At 54.1% G+C, this 19,458-nt stretch overlaps 1 protein-coding gene across 1 annotated transcript in view; it reads right to left on the minus strand.

Annotated features, from left to right (window-relative positions):
- Positions 1-19,458, minus strand: part of ARHGEF10L (Rho guanine nucleotide exchange factor 10 like) — a 161,438-nt gene that overhangs the window by 59,575 nt on the left and 82,405 nt on the right. Inside the window, exons 12-20 of the mRNA XM_026659969.2 lie at positions 18,403-18,519; positions 17,268-17,360; positions 15,118-15,291; positions 12,224-12,369; positions 10,269-10,283; positions 9,805-9,986; positions 7,664-7,779; positions 6,883-7,010; positions 5,591-5,691 (exon numbers count right to left, since the gene is read on the minus strand). Of these exons, the coding sequence (XP_026515754.1) occupies positions 5,591-5,691; positions 6,883-7,010; positions 7,664-7,779; positions 9,805-9,986; positions 10,269-10,283; positions 12,224-12,369; positions 15,118-15,291; positions 17,268-17,360; positions 18,403-18,519 (1,072 nt within the window). The remainder of the gene's footprint in view (positions 1-5,590; positions 5,692-6,882; positions 7,011-7,663; positions 7,780-9,804; positions 9,987-10,268; positions 10,284-12,223; positions 12,370-15,117; positions 15,292-17,267; positions 17,361-18,402; positions 18,520-19,458) is intronic.

A 19,458-nucleotide genomic window follows, 5' to 3' on the forward strand; every position in this document is an offset into this window, starting at 1 on the left:
CTTTCCCCCGTTTAATGAAGAGATCAAAGGGCGACCGTGCTCTGAAAAGCAATGCTACCAATGACATTGCGGGGTTACACAGACACTCGCAATAAACTTCCCGAGGGGATGTGCTCCATTTACAAAACAAGGGAAGATTTGAAGCTGCTCTTCGTGGCACGTGCCACCTTAGATGTGACAAAGTAGAGATCAGGTGCGGCTTTCCAAAAGCGACTGGTGAATTTGGGTGCCTCGGTTCTGGGGCTCTCAAATTAAGACCCCTTAAAAGGGGCCCAACTGCTAAGCACCCACCCTCTGAGGATCAAGGCCCTCTAAGGCGTCTCAGACGAGGTACCCCAAACCACTAGTCAATGTTAAAAATCTTGGCCATCGCAATGGGATCTTTCTGCTGCCAGTGACATAAGTTATAGGCTGAGTCCGACGGGGCATGGCACAGATTTTTGCTAAGACTATGTGGAAGATCAGCAGTTTCTGCATCTGCACCACAGTTTCACACACAGCAGTTTTTAATGAAACAGTCCAGGCAGTTCTAGCCCTGATCACTCAGACACTGGACCAACATTCCCTGATCCCATCATCCCCCAGTTTTTCAGACCAGACGTCTCCTTAGGCAGAGCGCCTCATCTCCCTCTGGTTAAAATCTTGTGGCGTGGTGAAAGCTATCCGCCTTGAGGCGTCTCTATACGGGGTCACCATAGAGGGGTCACCATCCACATGGGTACGTCATACCTACATGTGGATGGTGACCTTTGCTGCTAAGGCACCTTTGCTGCCCTCTGAAAAATGGCCAGGTTCCAAGCCAGAAGCTTCCATCCTTGGTCCCCCAAGTTCATGAACTTTCAGAAGAGCTCAGCTTCCATAAAAGCACTAAAACAAGAGTCCAGATTTTCATCGGCGCTCAGCACCGTTTGCGAAGGCAGCGGCTAAGCGCAGCACTCCGTGAAAAATCTGGTCTCGAGGGCGGATGCCGAGCACTTGGAAATCAACCCTAAGCTCTTTGGAAAGCCTGTCACTGTTTTTACCTCATCCTCCTCTTCTTTGCATGGAGTCATCTGCAGAACAGACCCCACCAGGGCCTTTCCAAGGAGGACACCACACAGAAATACAACTCCGTCAGGAGAAGGCCGGTTGGGCAACCGTTCCATAGTCAGGATTCTCAAGGTTGGCTGGAAGGTGGCCACACTAGGAAGTCTCTGTCCAAGAGTCCAGCCGTACCTATTAGCCGTGGGCTCGGGAGGCATTACGGTTGCATGCACACAGACCCGTTCCAGGCCGTGTTGTCCAAACAAGGAAGCTTGGAGAAGGGACAAACAGCAGAATCCTGCAGCATGGCATTAAGAACCAGGCAGTCTCCAAGTGCTGGCCCATTTCCTCAGCATTCAGAGCCAACACAACTCAAGAAAGCCCCCAGGCAGTAAGAGCTGGAGTTATTTATGTCACAGATTTCCAGGGCGCTGATGGTTGCGGCTGCCAGGCGCTTTAATTACAAGAAAATTAAATGCAAAACAAAGAGCCTTAATCAAATGCTGCACACAAACGTGTCTTGCCCTGAAGGTCAACGGGAGAGCCCAGGTGCAGCCTGGGAAGAACAGGGAGATGCAGCCATGCCACTGGCTCAAGGCTCTGAAGCCCAAAACGTGGCCTGCAGACCCCTAAGATGAAACCTGCAGTCAGTTCCGTTCCTTCTGCTTGGATTCAGTTAGGAACCCAGGATCTGCCACATTGCACCAGGCTGGGGTCCATCTTCTAGAGCAATCTCTTGTCTTCCACTGTACCCAGTTCCACCTGCTTCATCGACCGCTGTGATCATCTCGTTTGTGTAAACACAGGCCACAAGGTGGTGTCCAGAGCTACAGCTCAGACTTTGAGAGGGATGGAAAAATAACAGGTGGGGCTGGCTGGCTGAGATTCCCCCCCCCCCCCCCAAAGAGAGGAGTAAAACGGGGTCCTTGCTATAGAAAGGAGCAAGGGGGACAGAGCAGGTGTCAGGGAAAGACAGGTGAAGGCACTCAAAGCACCCAGCCATGACGCACACTGCAAGGGTCTCCTGAGAGCTGTAATTTCATCTGAGCCCCCGGCTGGTTTTCTTCCATGCAGAGAGTGAACGCTCAGTGTTGACCATTAGCTGCTTGGAGTGCCAAGCGCTGAGTTCCTCCCTCCTGGTTCTCTCAAACACAGCCAGGCTCGCTTTCGTGGGGACGCCAGCCAAGGAAGAGGCCTAGACAGTCTCCCCACTCCCCTCCTCCGCTCCAAACAGCACAGAGTGCTGCCCCGTAGAGGAGATACGCCAACCTTCCTGAGTCACGATCCACAATTGTCCTCCTCTTAAGACCTCCGATCAGAGACCGGATGGACATTACACACACACACACACACACACACACACACACACACACACACACACACACACACACACACACACACACACACACACAACGTGCCCTGGGGATACAGGGGTAAGTAAATCTAATGAAGTAGCTCAAAGCAGTCGAGAATTCCACCCACCAATTCCGGTTTGAGACCCAGGGAGGAGGCCAGACTGAGGCCTGCCGTATGACACCGCTGAGTGTGTTCCAGCTCCCGGAACGTGCTGCCTTCAGGGGACATCTGTGGGTTTGGTTACTTGAACTCTGGTTTAGCTACACTTGAGTCAGGGGTGCCATTTAAATAGGGGTGGGCAGTAATGCCCCCTCCCTTCTCTGCGCTTCACACCAGGCAGGAGAACAGAGCAGGGGGCATCCCAAGAAGAGCCCCTCGTGCCAGGCAGAGCCAGGCATCTTGCAACGTGCCGGGGGACAGGGACTGGGACCCCTCTGCATAACCTGTCTGCCGGGGCTGGCCGCGCTAACGTGCAAGCGCTGAACTGCAGGATATGACAGCTGATGCCCTGAGCCCACCAAACCCAGGGGGGATGGACAGAGGGGTGGTGCCCCAGGGTGCATGCGGAGAGGGATGATGCCCTGAGGGCTGGGGTTGGGGGAGTGCGCATGCTCAGGGTGGTGCCATGGGGCTGTCGGTGTACAGATGGATGGTACCCCAGGGGTTACTAGAGGAGGGGAAGAGATGGTGCCCTGGGGATTGGGGTTGTGTGCATGCACAGGGATGGTGCCCTGGGGCGTGGGGCTGTGCGCATGCACAGGGATGGTGCTCCTGTATGTGCCAGCCGGCAGAGAGGTATAGTGCTGGGGGCTGTGCACACAGAGGGATGGTTCCCCAGGTATTGAGGGGAGGGATAGCTCAGTGGTTTGAGCATTGGCCTGCTAAATCCAGGGTTGTGAGTTCAATCCTTGAGGGGGCCACTTAGGGATCTGGGGCAAAATCAGTACTTAGTCCTGCTAGTGAAGGCAGGGGGTTGGACTTGATGACCTTTCAGGGTCCCTTCCAGTTCTATGAGATAGGCATATCTCCATATATTGAGGTGCATAAAGGGAATTGGTGTGGTGTTTTTTTGACTTGCTAATTAATTTTAGCCTTGACGCTGCTAGTGTCAGCCATGGACATAATTTCCAAACGGAACGGCGCGCTCTGTCAACTTAACGCCTGGTGTGTCTGTTCTCTCTGTACCTGCCTGTCTTGGATAGCAGAGAAAGACATTCATGCTATTTAGTGCTTCAAACACACGCCCTTCCCCTGGGTAAAAATACTCCTTGTTTTATATCCTTCCCCTTCACTCTACACCCAGAGGGCAGATATCTTGGAGCCATCTCGATCCCAAACTCTTCCCCCCCACTACCACCACTCACAAGCTGTAATTCTAAATGGCAGTTACACAATTTCCCCCCGAGCCTCAGTTTGAAAAAAGAAAAAAGAAAAAAAAATCTAGGCCGGGATACTATTGGCCCAGTATGAATGTAGTTTAAAATGTTGGTTTTCGAGTCTTTCCTAACTCCTGGGGAGCAGAGGAAAAGTCACTGGCCCCTGCTTTGACCCTCTTCCAATTGGGAACGCCCTGCATCCCTATTTGGGATAGGTACTTAAGCACATACTTTAACCTTAGCAGAGTCAACAGATCTTAAACACATGCTGAAAGTCAAACATGTGCTTAGGCGCTTTCCTGAAACAAGGCCTCAACGAATGGCTGAAACTACCGGCCTGTCTCATGAGAGGCTGGCGTATATAAAACTCTGACGATGAGGGTATTTCAGGCTACTATCCAGGACGGTACATTTTCTGTACATTGGTAAGTTTCACGAGAAAGGCTGACAAAACCAGCTAGAACATTCAACAGTTTGTCCAAATGGAAATTAACATTGGGAACTTGTTAGAGGTTTTCCTGAAGCATCCTGGGCCTTCCCTCCATCAGTAGTTGCCTGTTTGTGCTGGGTTGGTAATTTCGTTGTAGGAAACCTACATGAAACCACAAATGCTCCCAAAATAGACTGATTTTTTACATTTTATCCTTCGCTTCCAGGGGCCTAAACATCCTCGGGGGCCGCTGTTGCCAGCAGCCTCCCCCGCACTGAAATCGGACCCAGCACCCTGACTTAAGCAGCTCCTCTGTGGAAGTTTTGTGCATTCTAGATTTGTAATTTTATGGTGTTTTCTGGCTACCCAAACCTGCTTTGCAGTTTCTGGTAGGCACTTGCACAACACAATGCCCAGGAAAACAGGGGGGAAAAAAGCTTATAAAAGCAGGTTTTTAAAAGCACAGAGGCATGAGTCAGAGAAAAATTGCCCATCGCATCCATCTCATGGCTGACACCGCTAGCGGGGGGAAATCAGCCATCGCCCCAAGAAGTTCTCCACCATCCCTGCCACCTCTCAGCCAGCCTAGTGCCTCCTGCAGCAGAGAGACTGCAACAGTTGCTAACACGTGGGTCTTAACCACTATTCAACAAGGTGGGGGGGCGCATGATGAAAGACCGCACAGCTTCCATTTAAACAAACATCCCTGATGAAATAGCCCTGGTATTAGACTGCCTGCTGTGCAGCAGAACCAAAGATCTGCAGGCAAGAAAAATCACAGTGATGCCTTTTAATTAATCCCCGATGAAGCAATCAGAACGATGAAGGAATAAGCTTCCAAGGCATCAAAGGCAACGGGAAGTCACCCCGATAAGAGACCTCTTTCAAGCCCTCCATCTGATGTGTACAAACCAAGCCAGACTTCATGAACCAAGCCCACCTTGACCATGGTTCTCCATTGCCCTGCAGGTTGCACACTCATTTGCACCAGTGCAAAGCGAGAGTGAACCACGAGCAAATCAGCATGGGAGAATTGCACAGCAGAGGAGAGCCGGATCCCTTGATCTTAATGGAGCAACACACAGGACTGATTTGGCCCATCACTAAATCCCTCTTTGACTTGGATACAGGGCATCCAACATTCTGCTCTGGAGACTCTTGGGCGACACTGAGGAGCTAAAGGCCTTTCCTAGTCAAGCTCTTTGTGGCTCTGCTGGGCTTCAACGCTCCCAAGTTCCAACCTGTGCTTGGCACGCTCCCCTAATGCCATGTGCTGGGCAAGGACCTTTGATGCTTAGTTTTCCTGACCTATCAAAGGGAACACAGACATCAACAGGCCCTCCCTGCCCCGCCCCTTCATTGGCATTCAGAGGGACGCCCTGCCCATGCAAACAGGGTTACTCACGCAGTCCTATCTTTGCCAAGTGCAGGCGGTTCACCCAGGAGATCTTGCTGAGCGGGTTTGGGGTGATGAAGACCACCATGAAGCTGATGGGACGGCCGGACCTGCAGCAGGAAGATGACGGAGGCCAGAATTTAGCTCCATTCTGAGTCGGACTGAAAGTCATTGATGGACCCAGGTTCCTAGTACACCCCAGCCCTTGCCTAGCTACCTTCTGTGCCAAAGGGCACTTCACCCGCCCCAGAAGTGCAACCACCCCTGCAGAGATGGGCGGTAGCTGTTTAAAAGGGCACACGGGGGCCATAGATAAAAGGGTAGGGCTGGAAATGCACTGACCATGCGGCGGGCAGGCCGGGAGTTTACATACAAACTTATCGAGACAGGGAGATCATCCTGTTGTGGTTTCAGTTACTATGTTCATAGGGCTCGTCTTTGCAGCTACTGGAGTCACTTACGTGGCACATCCCCACACGTGGCCCGCGGCTCTCCCAGGAGTCACAGCCGGGGGTTGCCAGCATTGAGCAGCTGAGGCAGCTGCTAGTTCTTGGGCCACGACCCCCATGCCCTGCAGAGCACGGGGCCTGGAGACGCTTTACAGGTTATGCCCTGAGCCTGAGCTGTTCGACTGAGGAGCTGCATCTCAGCGAGAACGGAGGAGGGGCCCAATAATCGCTGCAGTGGTCTCAGCCGGCCGCCCTTCTCTCTGGACTAGATCCACGAGGGGAGGGAGGAAAAAGGAGCCAAGATGCATCAGAAGCATATTGGGCCAGATCCTCAGCTGGTGTAAAGCAGTACCACAGTCTGCTGATTTCCACCAGCTCAGGATCCACCATGAATCGTCTTAGTGTCTCCCCAACATCAGGGCATAATCCCAGTGTGGGGTGGTCTGTTGAGGAGGATGTTCCTCCTTCCACCCCACCACAAATTAACAGGGAGGCTGGGAGGGGGTTTACACCTTCCTCCAAAGCACCGGCATTGAACCAGTTGCTTGTTCTGGTTACGTCCCAGCCAGGCTAGGACAAGACAAGATTCGAGCTGCCCTGGCCCACAGATGTGTACAGGGCACTAGGTATAAGGGAGACCTTATTAAACTCTGGCATAGGCTTCCGTTACCGGAGACCCGTACACCTGGACTGATCAAAGCATTGGAACACGCTGTAGCACACAATTCTGCACGGGCCTACCAGGAGATTGGCTAGAACGGGCCAATAGGACTTTGCCCTCCAATTCTGCCTCCATGCTCAGAGGGATGCATCAGGAAACGTCCCGCCCATGGGATCTAAGAGCAGACTTACTTGTCCGTCTTCCCTGGAAGCAGGAGACGGAGGCGGCACTTGTTGGCCGAGTGGATCTCCTCCTCCTTCACTCTCATCATCCTCTGCAGGGCCAGGCACCAATCCTGGGCCACAGTCATGTTCAGATTCTGGAAGCAAGAGAGAAAAGGAAACCCCTGAGATACAGGTATCAGAGCGTGGCAGAGACGGCCAGGCAGGAGTCCAGGAGTTACCATCAGATTGCACCCAAAGGCCCACCCACTAACAGCAAAGAGCGGGGCCCTGGACTAGCATGGGCACCCACACTGCCAAGGGTGGAGAACCAAGTCCATCAGGAAGTTGGTATGTCTGGAGGTCCCTGGGGAAGCCAATGGCCATCCACTGTAGGACATCCACAGAGCAAGGATCTGCCTGCCTCCCCAGCTAAAGAGCCAGCGTAGCAACGTTGGGTATAGGTGCTGGGGAGGGGTACGTAGGACTGTGGTTAGTGAGGAGGGACAGCTGCTTTAGAAATAAGATAGCGACAAAAACCTCATTCGGTGCCATTTTCTGCCCTGCTCCAAGGTTATGTTCTTTGGCGTTTAGACCACTAACTTGGGGTCTGATTTCCAGATTGCAGTGGCTTCCTCCAGCCTTGGTTATGTCCAAGTCACAAACCAGCTTGTGGCTCGCTGACCACAGGGGAAATAGCTCCATTTCTTTAGTAAATCCCATTCCCAACTGACTAGAGACCTGCTGGCAGGAATCAGCTTGGAGAGACAGAGCTGACACGGACTGTGAAGGGGAACTGCCTGGCCATTACCTGGTAGGTGCCATGGAGGGTGCTGATGAGTAGGGTGATCTGCTCCACCACAGCCAGATCCTTCTGCAAATCTTGGAGCTCCTGGAAGAGCCGTGGAGGACCCAGGTACACCTTATCTTGGGAGGAAAGCAATGCATTAGCGGGCAGAGAGGGGCTTAGTGGGTTTCTCAGCTGACCTTCCACTTTGGAAGACTTGGCTTCAAATCCCAGCTCGGGTCCCAGGGGGAAGCAAGTTCGCATTCACCCGGCGTACAACTGGCAGACTGTCCAGGAACAGAAGAGCAGCGGGCGCCAGAATTCAGGACTGGGGTACGTTAGCACGGTCGCATGGGGAAAGCTTGTGCAGACTCTGACAGTGTTACCCAGCCCCGGCTTTCCCAAGTGCCGAAATTCACTCATGCTCTGAGCGGGGATTCCACGGAGCCCTTTTGCCATCACCACTCTGGGTCTTCTCAGCAGCCAACCTCATAGGGCAGCACAGTCCTAAGTGCGGGGCTGCCTTCAGACACCCCGTGGATTTTAAAGCCAGAAGGAACCATCACTGTGATGATCTAGCCTGACTCTGGGGTGGGGCACGGATCGGCATTCATGCCACACTCCCAGTCAGTACCCGGGCCAAGCCGGGGGAGCGAATGATCCAACCAGCGGACCAAACTCGGTGATGACACCTGGTCACGTGCCACCTGAGGCACATTGCGCATACGCTAAGAAGTCGTCGTTTGACTCCTGCGTAGCGTAGGCCGGAGTCTCCCCCGGTAATCCCCGCATCGGGCTCAGATTATGGTTGACCTAGGGCACAACTTTCAGAACGACACCGAGTCTCGATTTAAAGACCCCACGCGATGGAGATTCCACCACGTTTCAAGGTCAGTCGTTCCAACAGCTAATGGCGATTGAGGCAGCACAAAGGCAGCTCCTTGGGGTATAAAACATTGGCCCAGAAACAACAAGTTCAAAGACAATCTTTCCACCTGATAGTCCCGACTGTAAGAGAACAGGCACAAGGGGGCTGGAGAGGGTAGAATGGAGATGGGTCAAGAACAGCCACGGGCAGGGACACAATGAGACATGTCCAGGAACCCAAGCAGCAAAGGGCTCCGGTTTCTGGTCCCATACAAGCAACTCCCAAGACGTGTTTATTGCTTGCGGAAGTTTCTACATCTTCAGTTTCAATACTGCCCACAGAGGAAGTCCCCCTAGCTGGCAAACCAAAACAAGAGGCACAGGCAACGTTTGTTAGTCATCAGCAAAACGTCGCTGCAGAGGCCCAGCCAGCAACAGGCGGGGAGTCATTCCCGTGCTAGCCCTCATGTGACTGAGGAGTCACGGGCTCAGGCAACCTCTGAGTCTAACAAACACCGAGGCAGGGACCAGGTCTCTGGGCTCAGGAAAGACGCGATTCTTCCCCTTCCATCACACAGGAGGGGCTGGCTAGAGCGGACGCTGCTGAGTTCAGTCACTGAAGAGAGCAGCCGAGCATTGATGGGGTGCTGCCACCAGGGGTGCGGGGATCAATGCGGTGGGGAGGGAAGGGCTGGGGAACCCCTCCTTTGAGGTCAGCGATCTGAAGAAGGCACCATGCTCTACCACATCACCATGGCCCAACTCAACGGCACATCCCAGTAAAATTCCCAGATTGACCCAGATTGCATAGCAAAGCCCTAATCACCCACTGCCACCACTGGAGTGAACCTGGGTGGGGGTGGATCCGGTGCGCACTCATGATTCCACAACGGAAATATTGCTGGGGCTCTGCCTCCATGAATGCTGGAGCCCACCTGGGGGGCTGACATGAGGATGGGACCCGGAGGGGCTGGAGCAGCCGCTGTGGGGTCCAGGATTGGGCCAGGGATCAGATAGTGGTGCAGCCAGGTCCTGGCTGGGAAGGGGAGGTCCCAGCAGTTCCTGAGTCTCCATAGATCCCCTTGCTCCCCCTCCTATCCCTTCCCTCTTCTCCTCCCACCTCGCCCACTTGAACCTTGAGCATTAAAAATAGGGCTCTGCCACTGGAGCTGTGGGAGTAACTCCATTGGCTGGTAACAGTAGTAGACTCTTATCCTCTGCGAAGCAGCCACCGACTAGAGGAAGACCGAGCACACTAAGCTGGTGTGCTACACCCCCACCGCCGAGCGGATACTCACTGGATGACTGGCTGGCCGACGCGTGTTTTTTGGCTCCCGCGTTCTGGATGACCACGTTGTCTTTGTCGTATGTGCTGTTCTCCTGCCCAACTTCTACCACCTGCACCTGGGGGAGGGCAGTGTTCCATTTCACGACATACTTGGGGCCCAAAGGGACGAGGCTACTGATTTCCAATTGGCCTCTGCAGAGGGGGAAGAGTCTGTTATTCCCTAAACAATCATCCTTACACTCCACCAACTTCCCCATCCCCAGCCAAGCCCGAACCCTGCGGCACCAAGAGGGAACAGTCAGGTCATGCTAGGAGAACACCTCTAGACCAGAAAAAAGCAGAAATATTTGCAAGCCCAGCTCCCTTGCTTCGAAACTTGCATTCCACACCCTGCACCAGCATGTTAATACCTTCCACCATAATCTGCACCCCCAACGCATGGGGCAAAAAGACCAGACCACGTGCTAAGCCTACCTTGTACTCACGGGCCTGGAAAGAGAAAAGATTAACAAAGGTCACTACCACAATTGCATGCAAGTCCTCCGCTTCTCTCCCTTCCCTGGATGTTGCAGCTACTGTTTTCTACCCTCTGCTCTGAAGAGAGAGACCTGATCTAGTAGTTCTGGAAAGCAGGAAGTCCCGAGTTCAAATCCCGGCTCTGACACCATCTGAATTCTTAGGCAAATCCCTTAGGGCAAAGTGTTCTGATTCAGGTGTGGAAATGCACATTCAGGCAGCTGCAAAGGGGCACTCAGCACCTTTGGAAATCAAGCTACTTATAGAATGATAGAAGATTCGGGCTGGAGTCCTAGTCCTTCCCCGTGCGCTGAGGCAGGACCAAGTAAATCTAGACCATCCCGGACAGGGAGTTGCCCAACCTGTTCTTAAAAACCTCCAGTGATGGGGATCCCACAGCCTCCCTAGGTAACCTGTTCCAGTGCTTAACTCTCCTTAGAGTTGCAAAGTACTTTCCCAATATCGAACCTGAATCTCCCTTGCTGCAAAAAAAATAAAATAACATAAGCCGATGACGTCTTGTGCTACCCTCAGTGGACAATGAGAACAATTGATCACTGTTCTGTTGACAACAGTAAAGGGTTGTTATCATGTTTCCCCTTCAGTCTTCTTTTCTCAAGGCTAAACAGGTCCAATTCTTTTAACCTTGCCTCCCACGTCACGTTCTCTAAACCTTTTCGCTGCTCTCCTCTGGTCTCTCTCTAAGACAGGGGTGGCCAACCTGGGGCTCCAGAGCCACATGCGGCTCTTCAAAAGTTAATACGCGGCTCCTTGTACAGGCACCAACTTTCCAATGTGTCGGGGGTGCTCACTGCTCAACCCCTGGCTCTGCCACAGGCCCTGCCCCCACTCCACCCCTTCCCGCCCCCTCCCCTGCCGTGCCCTCACTCCTCTCCCTCCCCCCCAGAGCCTCCTGCATGCCACAAAACAGCTGATCGGGAGGTGCGTGGAGGGAGGGGGAGGTGCTGATCGATGGGGGCTGCCAGTGGGCAGGAAGCGCTAGAGCGGGGGAGCTGATGGGGGGCTGCTGACGTATTACTGTGGCTCTTTGGCAATGTACATTGATAAATTCTGGCTCCTTCTCAGGCTCAGGTTGGCCCCCCCGTCTCTAATACATTAACTTCTTTGTGGGGCCCAAAAACAGAGGCTGAGCAGAGCGGATCAATGTCTTCTTTAAGTGCCTAACTTCAAACATCCACGCTGAAAAGTTTTAGCCTTAAATCTTTACTCCAGTCGATTATTATGCACTATAGGGCTTCAGTCACCACATTCTCTTAACCCAAGGAGCTCGACCCAGAGGCTGTAACCATGATAGGTAAAATATTAGGAGGCAAATTATGATTGTCGGGGGCCCAGGGCAGCACTCTGCAGTAAGAGACTACACGGGGATCCAGGCTAGACAAGCTTGCACAGCAAACCTGCAGGCAGACAGTGCAGGGCTGTAGGTTATCCCAGTTTGCTGCAGCTAACCGCAGCAGCGACTGGCAATTTACTGGGCCATTTTCACTGTTCTAACACCTACATGTTTATAGCCACATAATGGAGCTTTTCTGCAGCAGCTCTTGGGTAACTCGCCAATGCTGGGAAAGTGCAATCAAAGGCATATTTTAAAGTCAAACGGCCCATAATTTATCACTGGTATAACTCTGTCGAAGCCAATGGGATTACACCAGGGATCCATTTGACCCAAGGTTGCCAGAACGACTGCAAAGAAAAATGCCAAATCCCAGCAGAGATGCCAGTGGTTTTCCTGGAGACACAACAGAGGCGGCGCTTTATAAAGGTCGGCCTCCATTTTTTTAGTTGGATTTCCTTGTGTGGAACCTTGATAGTATATCCCCGCGGATTCCTCCAGGGCTGCGGGGACAACGTTTATGACGGGCTCCCGGAGGAAATGAATGCTGCCAACGTACTTGAAGTTGATGTTGGCGCACACCAGCATGTCGTTCAGCAGGAACACTTTGCGCTCCTTCGATTTGATCAGCTGGCCACGGTCCCCGTAAACCGTCTCCGTCAGGGTCTCGCAAAGCAGCAGCTGGTGCTGCCCTGAATTCAGCAGCTGCAGAGGAAAAAGCGCAAGGAGGTCCTTTATTAGGAAAGAAGAAGATAGGGGAACAACCTAGCTAATCACGTGCATGCGCACCACTGCCCCCTGCTGAACGGAATCAGAACTGCTCAGCTCTGTGTCATAGGCCCTATATTGCTAACAACTATTGGGGTTTCTCCTTTAGCTCAAGGGGCCTGGGCTTTCAGAGCAGGAGGATCGGAGTTCTGCCGTGCAGTTCGGAGCGGGCCCAGTGCACAAAGCAGAGACAGCAGCCCTAACGGATTCATTACAGTAACTATTTGCTCCAGTACAGAGATGTAACCAATAGGACTCCACAGCACAGCAGCAACAGTACACTGAGCTACAACCCAGCAGAACCGGGCTCAGGGGCCACTTCAGAACTTTGTTCCTCGGTCCCGGAGTCTCTGAGCCCAGCTGCGGGGGGGAAAGGTGGACAGTGCCAATGACTGAGGGTCCATCTACGCTACGTTTTAAAACCCGCAGCAGCAAGTCTCAGAGCCCGAAAGTCCCCCGCTTTGCAGGACGAGTCCCTTTGCTTTCATTTCCTCTGCAGAGCAGATTGTGCCACCGCTCAGCCCCAGCGCTGCCCAGTCACACGATGTTCTGCAAATGCCTGGCCCTGGCTATTTCGAAATCTCGCTGACTGACTTCCAGTCTCTCTCCTCTCAAGGAGTAAACGCCGAGGGCAGGGGGATTTCCACCCAGTGCTCTTCGATTTCATGTTAACCAGAGACTCTGAGCAATAACGCAGCGTCTGGATGCCAGTTAGCCTGGCCGAGAGTCGTACAGGCCCCCCGCCCATCTGAGAGACAGGAGACCAGCAATCCATGCGGGCTGCCCCACGCGGCCTCTGAGCTGCAGCAGCCATCGGCAGTCACCTCAGCACGGACCGGCCTGTGCCATGCTAGAGTAGGCAGAAGAGCCCCGTTACCAGCCAGGTAGTTAGCAGGGTAACATCCCTGTTTCCAGGGATTGCCCTGGTGCTTTGACCCATCTTTTGTAAGCCCCACCTGACAGGAGCCTGCCGGGCTGGGGAAACTTACAGGTCGGCCAAGGAGATGGGGCATTCCCTGCGGCACCCCCATGGCCCAGCAGATGAGCTACGTGCTGGCAACCTGCCCTCTCCATGAGGTCTTCCACCTGCCCCCCTCCCCAACATGTAGAGTCCAATCTATGGGGGAGGAGGGGCGTGCTTAGCTGGGGGACACAGCGGGCTCCCTCGCCTCACTCTCTTCCCACCCATACTAAGCCCAAATGCCCCCACACTTTGCACTCTGAACTGCCACCCAGCCTAGCTGGGCTGTCACTGCACTTAGCCGGCTCAGATGAACCTTGGTGCCGGCACCAGTGCACTGCCCCGGCCTCCCATTCAATGCCCAGCAGCACTTGAAATGGCAAGGATGGGTACTGGAGCAGCCCAAGTGCTCACACAGCTGGCTAAGGAGCCGCGAACCCAGGCTAAGGAGCCGCAAACCCAGGCCCTGGTTGGGCTGGACTGTCTGGGCTGAACTGAGCTGGTAACAGCAGCCTGAAAAGGGAGAGTTTATCAGAAGCCACGGACGACCCATCCCCAGGTCTTGATGCGTTCGAGGTGCTCTCAAATCGGAGCTTTCACTTGGAATAAGACACAGCCTCCATCCCTTCCTTTGGCAGAGAGCATGCCCAGGCACACTGCCTGGTCACTGCGCCCAGGCTTCCTGGCAGAAGCCCCCTTGCAGACAGCCAGGCAGATGCCAGCCAGCCAAGGAAGTTTGAGATGGATTTTAAACTGATGAACCCGAGCTGCAGAGTTCAGCTCCGGAGCAGGAGAGCGCGGTCAAATCGGAGGGATTCGAGTATGGGTCCCGCTCAGACAACACCATCCAGGCTCCAGAGATCTGTTCGAGAGCCAACACTCAGGGCTAGATGCCACAGGCTGGCCAGACCATCATCCTGGCCAGCCCTGAGACGCGGAGCTGAGCAGATAAAGGACAAAGCCACGTCCAACTTGCCAAGGGTAGCGTGAAAGCCAGCAAGTGGGGCCATGAGAACAGAGGACAAAGGGGTGCAGTGTGGCACTAACGGTTCCCTCGCAGAGAGCAGGTGTATGGGGGTGAAACACAAACAGCGAGCGACTTCAGCAGGCGACCGTGGGAAGGATGTTGGGTGAAGGGAGGAGGAGGATCCAGGAAGGAAGACGTTTTGATCCTAGCACTGTAAGCCAGAGGACAGCACCATGGATCACCAGAGAAAGAAACTGGGAATTCTTCTGACCAAGGGACACGTCAGCCACAACCCAACCTAGTAGATGGTCTTCTCCACACCATGGTCGTAGGCAGAATCCGCTCCGGGGGCCTCAGATATTCAGTCCAGGCTTTCCCTCTCCCTTACCCCAACCGAATGGGCAAAGCAGATTCACAGGGACCATCTAGTCTGACCTCCCCGGACCAGTGCCTTCCTGCCCGGCACCAGCGAAGATGCTGTTAGCAAGTAGGTGCACACACCTGGCTAGAGCCCGAGCAGGTAGCTTCCTAAACTAGGGAGAGTTTTGTGCCCAGCCAGAAATGGATTCGAACAAACATTTGGGGAGAGGAGAGAACCACCCTTTCCAGCCATCCTCTGCCATAGGCTACAGCTGGGGTAGGGGTTCCGAAGCTATTCACGTACACACACTGTCATCTAGTGGGCAGAGCGGGGAAGGGGAGTTTCCCGACCAGAGACGCTGAGCCCTGCCCGTCGCTCAGGAGCTCAAGCCCCCACCTTGTTAAGGCTGCTGCGGTCACTGACGCTCCTGGTCAGCTGCTGGATCTCAGCCATCTGGTCGGCCACTCGCTTCTGCTCATTGAGTTTCTCCGCCAGCGTCTCCAGCTCGGTGAGGGCGAGCTGGAGCGACAGCCTGTCCGGGTGGCCTTTCGGGGTGTTCTTCAGCATATCCTGGGGTGAAAGAGGGAGAGAGGAAAATCAAGTCACCAGGGAGGGAGATCACAGGCAGGCCAAGCTGTGGGCCGGAGGGAGCCCCTGACGGCACGGCACTCAGATTTTCACCCCCAAGCAGCACTCCTGAAAACAATTGGATTTTAGACAGGCCTGGACTGCGCAGAGACTTGGGGAGCAGCAGCCGCCCACCTGCGTACACGTAGGGACACTTTCTGCGGCCGCCAGGGTGATCAACGCACCACGGACTCTTCCCCCAAGGCACAATGTGGAGCCCCAGGAGGCTCAACTGCCCTGCGCAGGTCCCTCGCCTGGCGGCTTCATGCTCCCCAGGCACGAAGAAGTGGGAGGAAGAGGCGTTGATTTTGTTTCGTTCTCCCACCGTGCTGAGCTCAGGGGCCCCGATGGCAGAACCTCTGCTGAGTGGGAGCTTGTGACACCCTGGCACCCCAATATTCACCACTGTCGTGTCGTTAGGATACGTTTGTACAAAGTGCGCCTTGTGAGGGATCATTCTAAGAGTCTTGATCTGCTAGACAGTAATATCTCGTTGGATTGTATGTGCTATCGGCGTGTGTGAAGTTAAGAAGTTTCGCTATGTGGGAGGTTGAAAAAGCCACTCACAAGCAGCCTTTCAGGTACAACAGTAAAAAGGCCAAGCAATGTTAATGGCGAATTGAGGAAATGCACACAAGCACAAGGATTACCCCAGAACAGTGTGCAACAGAAACCTCTCAGAGATAGCTGTACACCATGGGAACTGTTTGACCCAGGTCACAGCAAAAGAGCTTTCCAACAAGTGGGAAGAAGATATAAAAGGGGGAAAATGACATCATGGGCGGTCCTCACTCTCCCTACAACAACACACCTGGAAACACCTGAGGAACAAGGACTGAACTGGGGGAAGTGATGTTCCCAGGCTAGAGGGATATTTAGCCGGTGTATGAAAACCTGGGAAAGCCAAGGCAGTTTGTGCCTTAAGAATCTGCCAGCCTGTATCACTCAGGGTAAGAATTTGCTACTTCATATCCTACCTGTCTAGTATGCTAAGCTCAGTTTGCGGTTTTGTAGTTAGTAAACTTGGTTTTGTTTGGTCTAAAACCAGGGTGGAAATCATACTTGGGGCAGAAAGCTGTTACACATCTTCCTCCACATTGAGGGAGGGGGCGAAATTCATGAGCTTACGCTGTACAGTTCCCTGTGCAGCGCAAGACGGTATAAATTGGGGTTTACACTCCGGGGGGGGGAATGCCTTAGCAACTGGGGGGTGCCTTAGCTGAGCCTTCCCATGCAGAGCTGATCTCCACATGTGTGTGAACCTGCAGCTGGGTGTGTCCCTACCTGTGTGTGTGCTGGTGAAAGAGCCTGGAGAGTTTGGCAACTTATCACGGCACCACAGTGTGAAAGGAGCCCAGGCTGGTGGGTCAGGCGGGCTCGGTGGTACCTCAGTTGTAAGTGGCATCCTGGGGGAACCCGTCACAGAGCTCTTCTATACACATCCAGACACTGGGAGTGGCCAGCCTCGGCTAAACCCTGGGCAGGGGCGCCGGAAAAGGAGGGAAGGGGGGGTCAGGCCCCATCACTTTTTAACAGACGTAAGGGCGAGAGGGGGGACCTCGGGGGCAGAGAGGAGCGAGCAGGGGGCAGGGCCTTGGGGTAAAGAGGCGGCACGGGGGATGGGGCCATGGTTTGGGCGCCAGTGGCCCCCCCCACACTTTTACGGAGCTTCCGCCACTCCTGACCCTGGGAGTGGGTTTCAGATGGAATTTCTAGCACGTCAAGGGACTCAGAGGATGTAAACCCACATCACTTCGCTGACTCCTGTGGAATTACGCCAGCTGAGGTGCTGACTCAGAGACACCAGACTGACTGTCCCCATCCTGCCAGCCCTGAGATCTGGCCACTTCCCTGCCCGGTGGCTCCATCCCTTTCTCCCCCAACCCCCCAGTAAGAGCGCAGACTCCAGTTTAAGGTACCTGCAGCAGCAGAATGAACTGAGGGAATCTTTGGATGGGCTTCACCATCAGCCCGTAGAGCGTGACCCGGTCAGGGCTTGTCATCTGCCGCTTCTGTCGAGACAAGAACCACCCTCTACCACCTGCACTTCAACCAGGATCACCCAGAGCAGAAACCCCTCACCGTTTGTTCTCTCCCCCCTCACCCACCCACCCCATGCCAAGCACCTCCCCAAGCCATGGATCTGGGTGGGATTCTTCGCTTTTTACTCCTCCACTCCGGCCCTCGCTCATTCCATTTTCATTCCTCCCTCCCTCACCCACCGCACCCTCTTGTCTGAGGTTAGATCAGCGAGAGATACTACAGAGCTGGAATAACTAACCCATCCTCCCCCGCCACTGCTCTGAGCCCGGCTTCACTCAGGACCCTGGGTTCCTGCAGTGGTTTTCATTGGCAGCAAAACTGTTGCTCTGGCTAGCTACTCTCTGCCTAACTTCACTCAAATGCGGCGTTAGCAGATAATGGTCTTCGTGGCACATGCCTGGCAAGGGAAAGATGCCAGCATTAAGAGATGGGTAGGGTACCAATATGGCAGGGTTTGAAGGGACGGTCAGTGACTGTGCACCACGTTGGCATCGGTCCTGAACTTAGAGATCAGGCGGGTGGCACTCAACTGATGGTGCCCCCGGCTTCGTTCTGGGGTGAGAATCCAAGCCCAGTGAGAAAGGAAGACGTGGGTATTCTGCAAGGGTAAGGTACGGGGCCAGCGGATAGGGGCTAGAAGCCAGCATCATTCAGTGCAACCACAGCCTCATCTGAGAAGAGCAGAACGGCTACTGTGCAGGTGAAGACCACCACATGGTTCTGGAAACCCAACCCTTTGTATAGAGAGGCATCAGACAGTGCAGACAGGACGCAGAGCGGGAAAATCCTTTCTACCTGTCCGGTGGCTTCCCGGAGCAGTAAAGTCCTGGGTACCGGTGACCTCTGCTAAGTGATTCACCGAGTAGTTTGAAATGCATCTTCTCTCCATCTGCAGCCTCTGCTTGTTCCTGGGAACATCGACCCTTACGACAGCCCTGTCGCAAGCAGAGCCCCGTGCAGGCCAACTGCCAGATGGTGACAGGTGCAGCCTTTCCTGACTCTTCCACTGACCTTGAGGAACTCCAAGAACACGGGCTTGGTGAGACAGGCCTTCTTGATCACAGACATGGCGTTGGTGAAGTTGTTCACGTAATCGCTGTACACATCCAGCACCATCGACTTGGAAAACTTGGCGCATGCACAAATAACCAGACAGACAGGAGAGAGAGGGGAGAGTCAGATCCAGCGTCTCCTTACTTAGCACCTAGAGCTGAAGAGAAGCCAGCAGCACATGACTTCGACAGCTCACTGCAGACTGCCAGCGGCTCACAGCTTGCAAACCTGTCTCCTCCCCCTCCCGAGGCATCTGCATTCAGAAAGTCCATCCTGAAACCCAGAGCTTTCATTTCAACCTGCAAGGAGGTTACCGCCATCAAACACAGAATAAGAGGGGCGCTGGGACTGCCACACCCCGCAGACGGGAGGATGATACGGGGCGTTCCCACTTCCTTGCAATGGACAAATTCATGGGGGTCAGCTGCTAACACTCGCGTCTAGGCCAGAAGACTGCGGGTTCAAGTTCTCCGCCAAGATTTGGGCTTGTACTCGGCATCAACACTCGGCAGAGCTCTGAGCGAGGTCGTCCCCGGGATTGCCCCGTCGGAGACGCCGGAATTCGTACGACAAGCTAAACTGAGCGTAACTCGTCTCCGGCAGCTGCTCCAAGGAGCCAGAGCTACGGGACCCCGATGCCTTCACCCACATTCCAGCCCCCCATAAACAAGGTGAGCACCCCGTGCCGCGTGAACTGCTGTGGAGGATAGAAGGACCCCTGTATTGGCAATGGGGCTGCAGCCATCGAACTCGCTATCATGCACAAGGCAGGGCGCACAAGGCAGTTCTATACACGGTACATTGGCCCAGGTGGGCCTAGGACAGCGAAGCTTGGAACCTGCCTGAAGACGCCAAGCCTTTCCCGTGGGCTGGCCCCATTTGATCAAGCGAACCAGCAAAAATCAAATGGTGCTCTCCCAGGCTTCCCCCTCATTGGTCCGCTTATGGCAGCTGCTCTTAAAACCTGCCCATGGCCTTCGCGCTGCCATGGTCTCGTCTACACGGTGCCTATTG

Source organism: Terrapene carolina, unplaced genomic scaffold (assembly GCF_002925995.2).
Source record: "Terrapene carolina triunguis isolate 2854851 unplaced genomic scaffold, T_m_triunguis-2.0 Scaffold714, whole genome shotgun sequence".
Taxonomy (NCBI): domain Eukaryota; kingdom Metazoa; phylum Chordata; order Testudines; family Emydidae; genus Terrapene; species Terrapene triunguis.